General features: G+C 40.8%; 1 protein-coding gene across 2 annotated transcripts in view; it reads right to left on the bottom strand.

Annotated features, from left to right (window-relative positions):
• Nucleotides 1-396: 396 nt before the first annotated feature.
• TRIT1 (tRNA isopentenyltransferase 1) overlaps nucleotides 397-14,715 on the bottom strand; it is a 44,317-nt gene continuing 29,998 nt past the window's right edge. Inside the window, exons 3-12 of one of the 2 annotated variants that reach the window (XR_013519959.1) lie at nucleotides 14,491-14,587; nucleotides 12,538-12,683; nucleotides 9,649-9,791; nucleotides 7,498-7,609; nucleotides 7,063-7,175; nucleotides 6,736-6,813; nucleotides 4,546-4,704; nucleotides 4,086-4,195; nucleotides 3,655-3,772; nucleotides 397-1,248 (exon numbers count right to left, since the gene is read on the bottom strand). Coding sequence is in view for 1 of the 2 variants with exons in the window: in XM_054259186.2 (XP_054115161.1) it covers nucleotides 1,079-1,248; nucleotides 3,655-3,772; nucleotides 4,086-4,195; nucleotides 6,736-6,813; nucleotides 7,063-7,175; nucleotides 7,498-7,609; nucleotides 9,649-9,791; nucleotides 12,538-12,683; nucleotides 14,491-14,587 (1,087 nt within the window). In the remaining variant the exon portion in view is untranslated. The remainder of the gene's footprint in view (nucleotides 1,249-3,654; nucleotides 3,773-4,085; nucleotides 4,196-4,545; nucleotides 4,705-6,735; nucleotides 6,814-7,062; nucleotides 7,176-7,497; nucleotides 7,610-9,648; nucleotides 9,792-12,537; nucleotides 12,684-14,490; nucleotides 14,588-14,715) is intronic. The other variant, XM_054259186.2, reaches the window with a different exon arrangement.

A 14,715-nucleotide genomic window follows, 5' to 3' on the forward strand; every position in this document is an offset into this window, starting at 1 on the left:
CAAAGTTTGTTTGGAGTGACACAAATTTTGGAAACAGATAGTGGTAACGATTGCACAACAACTATATTGTAAATATAGTCAATGCTGCTTAACTATACCCTAAAAATGCTATATTTGATGTTATATATATATAAGTAAGTATCTATTTAACATTGCTGGCAGCTCAGGTCACTCCAGAGGGCTTCAACTGGAAGTAACAGACCTCCAATAAAAGACCTTCTCTAGATGTCTTCAAGGACTATAATGTGTTAAGTAAACACCTGCTACATGAATGAACAGACAGCATAATCTATGAACAACGTCAAATTTGAGAAAAAGCTATCATGTTGATAACGGAGCATACTGTGCATAAACTAGACATGAACTTGTATATCTTTTTACAGATTACAGAGGCTCTTGTAAATTTTTTCTTTATTTAACCTTCAATAAAAATATAGATTTGTAATTCAACAGAAAGACAGCAGTAATAACTATTACATATGAGCAGCTCGCCAATTTCAAAATCTTTGGTCTTCAAGTCCCACGTCATAGCTTCCTCAGTCTGATTCCGTCTTCTGTAGAATTCTGAGAACTAGAGTGGTTAACTTACTCATCTCAGTGGGGATGGTCCTTTCCTGCCATTCATTCAAATCTAGAGCTCCTGATATGTGGCTCACAAATACTTCAGTCACCTACAAAAGCATCTGGAAATTAGATAATTTTGGCCATAATAAAACTTCTTTAAAGGGATATAGTCAATCCTGGTATTCACCACTAAAAAGATCCTCACATACAAAAATGTGGAATCCGTGCCTTATTAAAAATGGAACCTTTAAGGTTCAAAGAAAAAAAAATGCTTTCCTGAACTACATCATTTCCAGACACATCAGCCACACAAGGAGCTGACAAGACCTGCTGTTTCCATTACAGAGAACATGAGACTTTAAAACCACACCAATGAATGAAAGAAAATGGTGGGAGCTTTTCTACTATGCAGACAATTCTACATAGCACTCTCTGCCCAGACTGGGAGACAGACATAACACTCCCTCCTGAACTGGATCCCTGCCACCTTTGCAAAGGCCACCGGACAAGTCTCTTAAATGCTGCATTTCAACTCTTGATTATTGTGCCCTGGGGATCCCTTCTCTTTAGGTTCTTTGTCATGGTCTGGGGAGATACTCTGACTTTCCATGGTGCTGACAGCATCTGAATCCAATCTTCTTCTTTTCTTCAGTTGGTTCAAGTGGGATTTGGATTTTATATGCGCTGATAAGATAAAACCAAACAAACAGAAAAAAACTCATTAGAATTTTCTAGAATTAATCCTAGAAGCAAGTAAAAGTAACTATACAATGCTTTTCTTCAACAATAAATAGCAGGATCAACATATAGCTGCTTAGCATTTTTGAGGGAAGAATACATTATACGGCCAGTGAGCTAGCAAAATAAAGCTACCACATATCAAGTGCTCCCTGCTAGGTACTTTACATCACTAATCCTCATGGCAGTCTTGTAAGATGGTACTATTCTGCCCATTTTATACAAGGGAAACTGAAGTTCAGAGAGGTCTTACAAAATGTCCAAGGTCACACAGCAGGTAAACTCTTCTACTTAGATAGCTTCAAAAAGAGATCCCACTTTCCAGAATCAGGTCTTTGCAGTATGGGGCTTCCTGTTACAAATGCATTTAACTTGTAAGGCTGAAAAGTTAGAAATTCAAATCCTAATCTGTACTGCAGGGCATTGCCTATTGTCCTTCCTGGTCTGACATCCCTGTGCCTGGGTCAAAAAGGTCATGTGAGGCCGGGCACAGTGGCTCAAGCCTGTAATCCCAGGACTTTGGGAGGCCGAGACGGGTGGATCACGAGGTCAAGAGATCAAGACCATCCTGGTCAACATGGTGAAACCCCGTCTCTACTAAAGATACAAAAAAAATTAGCTGAGCGTGGTGGCGCATGCCTGTAGTCCCAGATACTCGGGAGGCTGAAGCAGGAGAATTGCCTGAACCCAGGAGGCGGAGGTTGCAGTGAGCCGAGATCACGCCATTGCACTCCAGCCTGGGTAACAAGAGTGAAACTCCGTCTCAAAAAAAAAAAAAAGAAAAGAAAAAAAGGTCATATGAATGACTCTGGCAAGATTACTATTCTATAGGCACACACTGCTCCAGGGAGACAGGAAGGTGCATTTATCAAAGACAATCTCTTGTGAAGGTCCACAGAAGAAATAAAACTAAAGGCCACTGTTGCCTGCTATCAAGTCCTGACCTGTCACCCCTAAGACAGTTCCCACCTTCTGACTGACTCATACAGGTTTATTTTCACTATCTGGTTCTTTTTTCAAGGAAATCTCGTCTGGGAACTGAAAGAGATAGACAACTAGTTTAAATTCTCTTTTATGTATATTTAAAACAGCATTTTTAAGAGTTTAGAAGCAATAATAAGTAAGGTAGAGGTTAGAAGTAAAAGAAAAGTTTACTTGGGGAAAGAAGTCAGCTTTGTTCTCCAGCTAAAGCCTAAGGCAAAAAATGGGCTTCTGGGCTGGCTCTCCATGGCAGCAGGAGATGGGAGCAAGGACTTGACAGATGGCACTACAGAAGGGCTTACACAAGCTAAGCTCACAAAGGCTCACAAATGCTGCTTCTCTAAGGCTATCCCTGAAGGACATTCAACAAATCGAACCACTAAGTTTCCTTTAGAAAAAAACAATCAGACACTCTCTTTCTCTTCTCCTTTCATCATTATAAACCAACAACAATGGAGGCTTCTTCTGCTGGTTGGGCAATCACAGCCGTCCCCAGTCTCTGACAACGGAGTTCATTTTGCCAGTTACCAGTTAATAGACCTAATCATTCTACTGGCTGCTTTGGGGAGAAAAATCTACTTCTCTGAGAATCCCATGCAAAACAGTACTCTGAACAGAAGGATCCCAGCCGCTGGGTAAATGACAAGCCCCACTGTGCCTGAAAGGAGCAAGCCTTACACCTGTTCCTAAATACATTAAACTCAAGGCTTGAGGATGAAGTCCTGGGCTTTGACTGGATGACTATAGAAATCTGAAAATCCAACAATGTGAGGGCAATGCGACTCTGTGGCAGAGGCAGATCCAGGCTCTAATGCAGGGATACAGAGCCTTAGGGTGGGGCTGGCCCTGAGGTGGTGGGGAACCAACCTTCTTTATACATGTGTGACAGGCTTGCTTTCACACAATTTCCCTTCACATCTTTTCATCACAGTTTTAGCAACTATCACTATGTCAACAATTACTTCAAAAGTTACTGAAGAGATATCACTTTTAAAAAATACTCTCAGGAGTAGTAACTGTATATCCTGCCCCCACCTGGCTATGCTCTGCTTCTTCCAGTCTACTGGATGAGCTTATCCTGGCTTCCCTTAGACCCTTACTTCCTAATCTCACACCCGCTTAGTTATAAACATGAAACAATTCCAGCTGAAGATGGAGAGCATTTGATCTTCCTTTGAATCTCAAAATACAGAGACAACTCCCCAGTTGGGGAAAACCTCCAAGGAATTTGAGTGTAGGCTCTTAGAGGAATCTAGCTGCCCTTTTATAAATAGACTGCAGGTTCAATCTACCAAAGGCCTTAAATTTCATGAAGTCAATGTGAACCCACCGTTATAGATTTCTTCATGCCTGGAGCTCCCCATACCTTACCTGCCCATTCCCGATCCCCAATGATGATTCGATCACAGATGTTACACATGTGATAACTTCTCTTGTTCTCAGCTTCATTGTATGGCATCTTTATTGGAGCGGCTGTAGGCTTGTGGCCCTAAAAGATAAGGGTGGAAGGAGTATTCAATTCAAAGAAACCTGGATATAATTCTCTATTAAGGGAAGTAGGATTTTCCTAAGATTTATTTTTTTCACCCCAGAGAGCAGATTGGCTGTATACAGATTTTAGAAACAACCTTTCTAAATGTAAAAGTAGAAAAGCAGTCTCTAGTCTCTATTGAAAACCAGCCAGCTCTTCTGCTTTATTCTATGGAAAAGAAGGCCTGGTTCTTCAATATAGCAACAAAGGTGTCAGCTAGCGAAAGTGCTCTGAAAGCCAGAAAAACGACTGTATCATGATTCACAATTACCTGGATGAAACTTTGCACGATTTCAAGAGCAGGTTCGAGAACAGACTCTTCCCACTTCGAGACATCAGATACCTCTAAGCCATAGACAGGGGGGACACTGGGACCGGGTCCTGATTATGACAAAGACAGGTTGTGAGAGATTAGCTTCTAAGACCCAATCTAATCTGCACCCAGGACTCTGAGATCCTCCAGGGAAATACACGGAGCCAAAGGAGTAAACATTTTGACCATGCTATTCATTCTAGCCAAATATGAACCACAATCCAGGAAAGACCTAGAGGTTTAACTGCTCTGCAGCCAATAAGACTAGCTACATAATCTGAATACATGGGTGCAGGATCTTCCAAATCAGCTAGGAAACTAGAATAGTGTGGGCTACAACACAAAAACAGCACATCATAAGAATAAATAAACTAACAGCTTTAAACAGGGGCCTATTTTAAGTTCCAAATCATCTTACAATTATGGCGATCCTCAAAGCAAGAGAATTCACAGCTTTCTTCAGGAGCAGATACTAGTCTTGGGTTTGGATATACTGCCTCAGCCGCCTGGGACTCATGAAATTCCTTGACAGCATGGGCTGGAATTACATCAGCCAATAAGCCGCAGAATCTGCGAACTAGAAATAAGCCTTGGAATTGATATAGTTGAGTAACTTCTTTTAAAGACCTGATCTAGAGGGTATTCAAGACCCCCTGATAGACACTTTTGAATGAAGATGAGACTAAAAGTAGCAAAGAGTATAGCTACAGGTATTTCACCCACCTGAGCCAATCATGTTGCAAGAGTTTAGTCTCCGTGGTTAGCTTCTCAGCCTATGAACACACTCAATTGCCTTCCACAGCTAGGTTAAGTCAGTTGCCTAAAGGCAAAGACATCCACCATGGACAAAAACATCAAAGGCCTTGGGATGCCAGCGACTGGCAGGTGCTGGCCTTTTGATTGTGCCAACCACAAATAAGATTCTTCATAAACTGGACTGGGCTGCACCTGCCACCACACGGAAAGGTGAGACTAGGAGGGTGCAGGCAGCATCCACAGCACACCTGGCCTTGGCTAAGCTCTGCACCTGTTTCCAGGCCACTCTACATTTTCCTTTCTCCTCTAAGCCCTTTGTTGGGTTTCTGTGCCCTGTCTAAGCACCTTTCAACAAGTTCTCGGCTCCCAGCTGCTATTTCTGGCTTGGGTCCAAGGCCAAGCTGGGGTGGGGAAGTCCTCCTGGCTTCCTGCCAGAACCATATCCCAGCAGACCAGCACTGGCCAATCATGCACCGCTCCTGATTTACAAGGCAGCTGTGCCTTTCACTCAAGCACCAGGATGATACTGGCATACACACGAATGAGGAACAGGCATATGACATACTGTGCCATCAACTCCTCCTGCCTCAGAGATGGAGGAATTGTTGTGGTTTTACTGCAGGAAGAAGTTCTAAATTATTTCCAAAAGTCTTCCGTTACAGGCTTATTGTCAGACATGGGGAGAAGAGAAGCTCCATTAGAAATTTGTAGAACAATAGTGAGCTTCAACTTCAGATGACACTAAGACTTCTATCTACCAGGACATGCAGAGAAAGCAGGATAGGCAGAAGAAAGCTTTACAAGCCTCTTCATACCACAACCACACTGGAGAGCTCAGGCAGAGAAGAGAGCAGAAGCTGGGAGAGGGAATGTCAGCAGTTTAGTGGTCAACAGCAAGGATCAAGTTATGTATTTTCAGAGGCACTGAGGGGGGCAGAGGCTTCAGCTGGCCCTTTCTGTAATTGAGAGCAGAAGTCTACCGGCAAAAGGTAAACATAGGATGATTCAGAAGCATATTTAAAACACGTCCACAAGATAAAACTGAAGCTTCACTTATGCTTAACCTCCTTTAGCTCATAATCACATAGTTTTTGACCCACAGTCCAATACTAATGGTGTCTTGCTAAAGTTACAGCTAAAGGAAACAAGAGTAGTAGTATAAAGCAGGGCGCGCACTCAGTGTCAGGCCTGCCTTCAGTTATCTACTGCCGACTAGCTGAGTCATTTTTGGCAAGTTATTTTAACTTCGATAGGCCTTCATTTTCTTATCTGTAAAAGGAAAAGAATAACACCTACCTGGAAGATTCAATAATATACATCTAGCATCAAATTTAGTGCCAAAGGCATAGTACAGGGTCAAATGAATGAGAATTTCCTTTCGTTTCCCTTAAAAATGCTATTCAGCTAAAGTTTCATTTGAAGCAATCTGAAGCACAATGTGGAGACACTGGGAGAGATGGTGAAGGTATCTTTTTATACTATTCATCTGGCCCCCAAAAAAACATTGTAATTAGGAAATCCTCCCTACAGAAATCTGACTGCTCTTCAGGTACAAAACTGAAGCTAAAAATTGACCCTGAACACCAACTCTCCTAAGGAGATGCTGCTGTTGTTCTTAGCTGTTTGCAGCCAGTATCCATCTGTTCAAGGCAGAAGGCAGACTCCTCAATGCAAACAATTTTGTTTTTCTGAGATATCACAAGAAAATATCCCTGGATAATCATTTATGTTATAGAACTTCCCCTAGGTCAGATCCAAAATCTTAGAACAGGCCCAGAAACTAAGAGTGAGCTGAGGAATCTATATTCTATTGAAAACAGACCCATAGGATAAGGAAAAACATGAGACTTACTGCTCAGAAAACGGTTTTTAACCCATCGGTTTTGCTTCCGGGCATATCTCTTGGTTACTTGTTTCAGAGCCTCAATACCTGAAAGATACAATAGATTTAAGAACATCTCGGTAAGCACTCCTTACCCTGCAGACAGGCAGGCCCTCCCAGCCCAAGAGGAGAAAATAAGCCATGGCAGTAAAATGTCAGACTTGGTGACGAAAAATCTCAATTCTGAACTGAAAGCTATTTGGGATGCTTTGAGCCTTGGCTCTTTCTTAGACCATACCATAGAGTACCCTGTCACCCAAAGATGTCCAAGACTAGGTTAGACGGAAGAATTCACACCTTTCTTTAGAAGCTGGTTACTAGTCTCCAGTGTGCATTTTCCCTCAGTGATCAGGTACTCGTGAAATTCCTTGAAGCCAATTGATTGGAAGATACCATGTTGATAGTCCTGGCTGGGAACAGGAGGGCATCAGCAGATGAGCCATTGCTCCTAAAAGCTAGCAGGGGCTTTGGAGATGGACCTAGTTGAATCATTTCATCTGTCAGATAAGGAAATTGAGATCCTGAGCAGTTACAGATTCTCTGAAATTCTCCCCTCCCCTGCCCACCAGGTTACTTCATTGAAAAGTTAACTCCTGGCAATGCCTGAAAGATTAAAAAACTGCATCTGTAACAAAGACTGATAAACCAGTAGACCCAAAGCCAGTATTAGTGTTATGGTCTTTTGACTGTAGGCAAAAGATGGATAAAAGGTCAGAACAGCCAAATCCTCACCTATTTTCCGAGACATTCTCCTGATTATAGCGTCTGTGAAAATCTCTTAGTTCCTCCAAGAGCCCAGCAGCAAGCATGTCATCCACCCTCTTATCCAAGCGCTCATCTAGAACTTGAATCAAATTAGCCCATCAACCAGCAAGCAAGTTGTAGGTATATACTTACATGACAAGTGAAGAGGCAGTCACAAAAGAAGATAATTTGTCCAAATGGAAGAAAGAATTCAGATTCCAAAGATTATGTAATAATTCATACTTTATTTACTTACGCTTATGACTTTGCAACTCCAAATAATAACAGCCACGATGAAGCACATGCCTTCTCATTATATACAGAAAGCTATGTAATTATAAAATTACAGCTATTGGCAGGGCATGGTGGCTCATGCCTGTAATCCCAGCACTTTGGGAGGCCGAGGCGGGTGGATCACAAGGTCAAGAGATCAAGACCATCCTGGTCAACATGGTGAAACACTGTCTCTACTAAAAATACAAAAAATTAGCTGGGCGTGGTGGCGTGTACCTGTAATTCCAGCTATTCAGGAGGCTGAGGCAGGAGAATTGCCTGAACCCAGGAGGCGGACGTTGCGGTGAGCCGAGATCACGCCATTGCACTCCAGCCTGGGTAATAAAAGCGAAACTCCGTCTCAAAAAAAAAAAAAAAAATTACAGCTATTGTGAAGGACAAATATTTTATTCTCATATGGAATGTATATATCAATGTGTTTTAGAGGTGGCTGAGGACCCCCTGGTTTACCGTTCTTATTTTTAATTTAATGTGCCATTATACTGTAACTTAGTGTTACTTACGTTTGAGAACCTCTAGATGACACCTTGGATAGGAACATGGAACTTTAATCCAAAGACATCCTAGATACATTCTAAGCTACTGAGCCAAGCAAAGGAGCAAAGAGTGAAAGGTTGTAATTGCCCAGATGGGACAGTTTTATTATGAATCAGATACCATTATTTTATGCTGAACTGTAGAGTATAAGTTTTTATTTACAAAATTTAATTATTGAAAAATTAACTTTTTCTAATAATTTATGGCAGATTAATTTAACAATACATTGTCACCATTTTTTTTCATTGTCACCATTTTAATTATGTTCTTCTACATCTCTACCATTGCGATTTCTTGGCCTACAGAAACAGTAACCTTCCTAGAAAGTTTGCATTTATTCTGGATTCATCATGTATCAACCACATGCTGAGCACTGTATATGTAATAATTCATTTAATCCTTAATGGAGCTATGAAATATATACTATTATTATCTCCATTTTACAGGAGAATTGGGACACAGAAAGGTAAACTAACTTGTCTTAATGATTCACATAACTAGAAGCTAGTGGAGCAGGAATGTGCTATCAGACAGTCTGCCTCAAGAGCCTCTGCTCTTCAGTGCTATACTCCACTGTTTGTCCACATAATAATGTCATCTTTCTAGGCCTATCATAGACTATCTTTGCAAACTGGTCTCTGACTCCCCCCAGAGAATGTTTGTCATCCTTACTCTGTGGCCCTACAGCACTCTGAAAATATCTCTAGCCCAGCATTTATCACATAAATAATATACAGACAGATAGAATCTATCTCCTTGTCTGTTGTCCCACTAGACTGGGAATTCTTTAAGAAAAGGCACTGTCTTTTCAATTCTGAAACCCAAGTACAACACAGAATACCCAGCACTTCACTGAATGCTTACTGAATGTTTGCTGGATGAATAAGTTACAGGCATAATTATACTTTAGCAACAAAACACCAAGCCAGCAAGCTAATTATAAGGCATACTGTTTCTAGAACATTCTAGCCTCCAGCCAACCTTCCACAAGAGACTTCCTTCTTTTTCTCCTTTGGATCTTCCCTGGATGGCAGTCTCTTTCCCATTCCATCCATCCCATCCCACTCTACCCATGATGTCTTATCCTAGTGCCATGGCTACACTTCCTCCTTTTCGAAACAGATATCTAGGGGAATGGTACTGTGCCTACGGCAACAAATAATAATGATAATGATAATAAAATTAATAGCTAACACTTGTTTAGTGTTTATTATGAGCCACCCAAGGTTCTAAGCATTTTATATATATAGTAACTTATTACTCTAAGTTCCATCATGGATGGACTCTAGGGCATCAAAGGGCTGTTACCTGCCTGGTCAGCATGAAGCCAGAGGATGCAAGGGTTAGAGAACTTAAGAGGACCTCCAAGGGGACCACCACCTTCTTCTGCATGTTGACGATGGAGAAATTCACTATGAGAGATTCCTGTTTCTTCAAAAATTTGCAAGCTCCTAAGTAATTTAAAAGGGGACAGAGGGAGCATACCCATAAAAACCATTAGAAAATATTCATTCTCAAGTAAAACAAGAAGAAAGGCTGTTTATTACAGAAAGCCTCATTCTTGAAAGCCAGGCATGACAGTGTGCACGCCTGTAGTACCAGCTACTTAAGAGGTAAAAGTGAGAGGACTGCTTGAGCGTAGGAGTTCAAGACCAACCTGAGCAACAACAGAGAGACCCTGTCTCTTCAAAAAGCGGGGAATGCAGAAAGGCTTATTCTCATTTTCACTGCATTAAGTCCCAAAAGACATGAAGGCCTAGGGTTACCCTGGTCCTACAGCTACTCAGAATAGGGTACTAAAGAAAACTTTAGGTAAAGTAAGAAATAATACTGTTTCTCTAAAGATACATAAACTTTTCTGAAACCAGTTAAATAGGTTCAGAAACAGGTTTCTTCTATAAAACAGAATGGTACTCACTCACTTTCAGATAAACAGTAAAAGAGCTTGTTTGGGACACTTTGTTACAAGCCAACAAGTCTGGTCTTGCTGGCATGCCGTTCCCACAGTACAAAAGCATGTTGTACATCCAGCTCATCAGCTTTCTTTTTAAATATGTCAAATTAATGAAGAATGCTCCTGGCTAATCCAGTGCTCTACTGGCACAAAGATCACTGAGAAAAGAACTCACATACTTATTCTTAAGCCACCATCCACTTCTGTCCGTATCTATTATGTTATGCGGCACAGGTAATTTAACTCCCAAATCTATACTCTACCACTCTGGGTGATTGCAACTTATCAGCCTGAAAGTGATCTTACCCTTCCTGACCCAATTCTACTTCCTGAAACCCTAACACAAGAGTGTAGACCCCTTGTCTTTCAGTATCACTGGTCTCTCAAAGAAGATCTATGAGAAAAAAATGTAGTAACAGATACCTCACTTATCTGGAGTTAAAATACAGCCTCAAGCCAAAAGAAAGATTAAAAAAAAAAGTCCTCATTCTCTAAAGGAGACTCTAGAGCTCTTGCTTAGAACCTATTGACTCTTACTAAAAAAAAAAAAAATTATCAAACTACTCATTTAGAAGCAGCAAAATGAGGAGAGGTGACAGGAAAGAACTGATTAGTAAAAGGAGAGAATAATAAACAAGTTCTAGAAGCATGTAATAAACAATATAAAAATGAATGTTCATCATAATGTTCCTAAGTTTAAAAAAAATTGAATGTTTTCTATTAAAGTGTTTAAAATGTTTGGATACTGAAAATAAACTTCATTAATCTAAAATATGCATTCATTTTTCCTTTTTTTTTTTTATTTTGAAACACAGTCCTGCTCTGTTGCCCAAGCTGGAGTGCAGTGGTGCAACCTTGGCTCACTGCAACCTCTGCCTCCTGGATTCAAGCAATTCTGCCTCACTCAGCCTCCTGAGTAGCTGAGACTACAGGTGCATGCCACCATGCCTGGCTAATTTTTTGTATTTTAGTAGAGACTGTGTTGCCTAAGCTGGTCTCAAACTCCTGAGCTCAGGCAATCTGTCCACCTCGGCCTCCCAAAGTGTTGGGATTACAGGTGTGAGCCACTGTGCCTGGCCCAAAACTTGCATTCTTAATGGGGTTATATTGCTTTTAAGGGGGTGAGAAAACTTAGATATTACAATTTGTGCCCCCTCTGCCCCGCCCAAAGGACAACCCTACCTGAAGAAATCCTTTTCTTGGCTGAGTACTATGGCTCATGACTATAATCCCAGCACTTTGGTAGGTTGAGGCAGGAGGATCGCTTGAGCCTGGGAGTTTGGGACTAGCCTGGGCAACATAGCAAAACATCTCTACAGACAATTAAAAATTTTAAAAACTAGCCAGGTGTGGTAGTACACACCTGTAGTCCCAACTACTCAGGAGCCTGAGGCAGGAGGACACCTGAGCCCAGGAGGTCAAGGCTGCAGTGAGCCATGATCGTGTCACTGCACTCCAGTCTAGGAAACAAAGTAAGACTCTAGCAAAAAAATAAAAAGTAATAATAATAATGAATGTTTTAAATCCTATATTCTAACATTATATTTCATTCGGGGGATAAAATTAGGAGGAAAAATATCATATTCATTTGAGTGGAATACTTCACAATGCCTATGAATATGAGATGTTACTTTAATATTTAATCAGTAGGTCCTTCATTAGATGTTCTACTATGCCAGAAGTGGTATCACTCCCAATACTGCAGAAAAATAAACCTAACATGAGGCTGCAATTTCAAAACAACCTAAAAAAACATGACCCTTGTGAGTTCATTCACTACCTCTCTTCCCTACAAGACAGTTTCCATGTGCAAAGGTGAGCTGATCTATGAGACAGTTTACAAAATCCACCTCCCACTGGGAAAGCTGCAGGGGCAGAACACAGCATTGCACAATTATGAAACCCAAATCACAATGTAAACAAACTGCATGCCAGAAAAAAATGTATATGAAAACTGTTATACAAGCAAAGATCAAATAGAAAATGAAGCAATATTATATAGGCCCTAGGGGAAAACGATATTGTACTATGCATTTAAAATGTAACAAAGTAGGGTGCAATTATTTATTGAGGGAGTTGAACTGAGGCAGTAACTCAGGGCCTTCCAACCTGCTGAGCTAGTACACATCACCAGTCTCCACTAACTGCTATTACCAAATCTCTCTCATCACCTGGGCAAACCGAAGAACTGACTGCGCCCTAGTTGTAAAGGAATTTGGGGTCAGCGGGCCAAGCTTTCTTACCTGGCCACTTTGCGTTTGTCATGTGGATGCAGCTTGGCGGCCATTTCTGGGTCCACTTGGCTTAGGCGTTTGTGAAGTACAAGACCATCCTCCTTTTCAAGCTCCACTTTACGGTCAATCACTTCCTCAGTGCCCATCTCCTGCGGCTATTAAATGATGGTTTAGAGGTAAATTGAATTCAACCAACACTGAGACAGTGTATGTGCCAGGCACTTTGCTAAGTGTCAGGAATACAGAGTAATCAGAAGATCTTGCCATATAGTGAGAGACAGATCATAAACAGAAAATTCCAATATGCTGTGGTAAGTGTTGTTAAGGCCACAGCAAACAAAGAGGAAAGAAGACTTGCAGCATAGGGAAATAGATACTTTGCTTCCTTGTCAGAAGTTCAAACAGGTACCAGGGCTAATGTATCTATTTTAACATATCCAGGAGTCTAGTCTTCTCAGCAAGGGTGACCAGAGAGACCAGGATTGCCAGCAAATTAGAGTTTACACAGTCTTACCCTACACAGTAGCACCTACGCAAGTAAGGTCAGTGCTGGACATCTCCCTGACATACATACTGTGCTGCCAGTCAGGAAATATTGAATCAGGCTAATGCATTGGGCTTTTTTCCTTTAAAAGTTTATTTAAATATATATATTTTTCTTCATTTCCGGTAATGGCTATAAGCAATATTTTAATATTTTTAAAGTAAAGAATTATACATATTTGGCTGTTATTGATTAAATATTAAAGTAACATCTCATATTCACAGGCATTGTGAAGTATTCCACTCAAATGAATATGGTATTTTTCCTCCTAATTTTATCCCCCGAATGAAATATAATGTTAGAATATAGGATTTAAAACATTCATTATTATTATTACTTTTTTTTTTTTTGCTAGAGTCTTACTTTGTTTCCTAGGCTGGAGTGCAGTGACACGATCATGGCTCACTGCAGCCAAAATATGTATAATATTGCTTCATTTTCTATTTGATCTTTGCTTGTATAACAGTTTTCATATACATTTTTTTCTGGCATGCAGTTTGTTTACATTGCGATTTGGGTTTCATAATTGTGCAATGCTGTGTTCTGCCCCAGATATTTTTGAATTATACATATCTCAGCACTTTGGGAGGCTGAGGTGGGTGGATCATGAGGTCAAAAGATCAAGACCATCCTGGCAAACATGGTGAAATCCTGTCTCTACTAAAAATACAAAAATTAGCTGGGTGTGGTGGTGCTCACCTGTAGTCCTAGCTACTTGGGAGGCTGAGGCAGGAGAACCACTTGAACTCACGAGGTGGAGCTTGCAGTGGGCTTAGATCACGTCACTGCACTCCAGCCTGGTGAAAGAGCAAGACTCTGTCTCAAAACAACAAAAAAAATTATACATATTTTTTTCTTGAATTGCATCTCTTTTTTTTTTTTTTTTTTTGAGACAGGGTCTTACCCTATTGTCCAGGCTGGAGTGCAATGGCGTGATCTTGGCTAACTGTGCAACCTCTACCTCCTGGGTTTAAGTGATCCTCCCGCCTCAGCCTCCTTAGTAGCAGCTGGGATTGTAGGCATGTACCACCACATGTACAACCACACCCAGCTAATTTTTGTATTTTTAGTAGAGACAGGGTTTCACCATGTTGGCCAGGCTGGTCTCAAAATCCTGACCTTGGCCTCCCAAAGTGCTGGTATTACAGGCATCAGCCACCTCCTAATATACTATTAATTTATAAGGAGATGCTAATTAATTTACACAATATTTTTCCCACACACAGCCCCTGGCCATAGGCCAGCCTAAATGAACACATTTCACATATGGAGGTGGCATTTGTTTGAGAATATTAAGCAGGAAAATTATAGTTGCTGAGTATAAGATATGGGCAAGAGCCAATCTTCCTCCTACTAAAATTAGCCAGCAAGAAAGAACAACCCATTTCCTCAGTAAGTTGCAAGTGAACTAAACTTACCTTGGTATTGATAAGAACTTTCCAGAGCAGAGATTCAATGTAATAATTGGTTCCTCCCACAACAATAGGAATTTTGTCTCGGGCAAATATATCTTCAATGTGAACATTAAGAAAGACATTACGGTATTTAATATTAAGAGAATCTGACTCACTTGGGAAGGACACTATAGCAAGAGACCACATTAATTTATCTGAAGAGCAGAGGAGAAAGTGTGGACAACAAAA

Source organism: Callithrix jacchus, chromosome 7 (assembly GCF_049354715.1).
Source record: "Callithrix jacchus isolate 240 chromosome 7, calJac240_pri, whole genome shotgun sequence".
Classification (NCBI taxonomy): domain Eukaryota; kingdom Metazoa; phylum Chordata; class Mammalia; order Primates; family Cebidae; genus Callithrix; species Callithrix jacchus.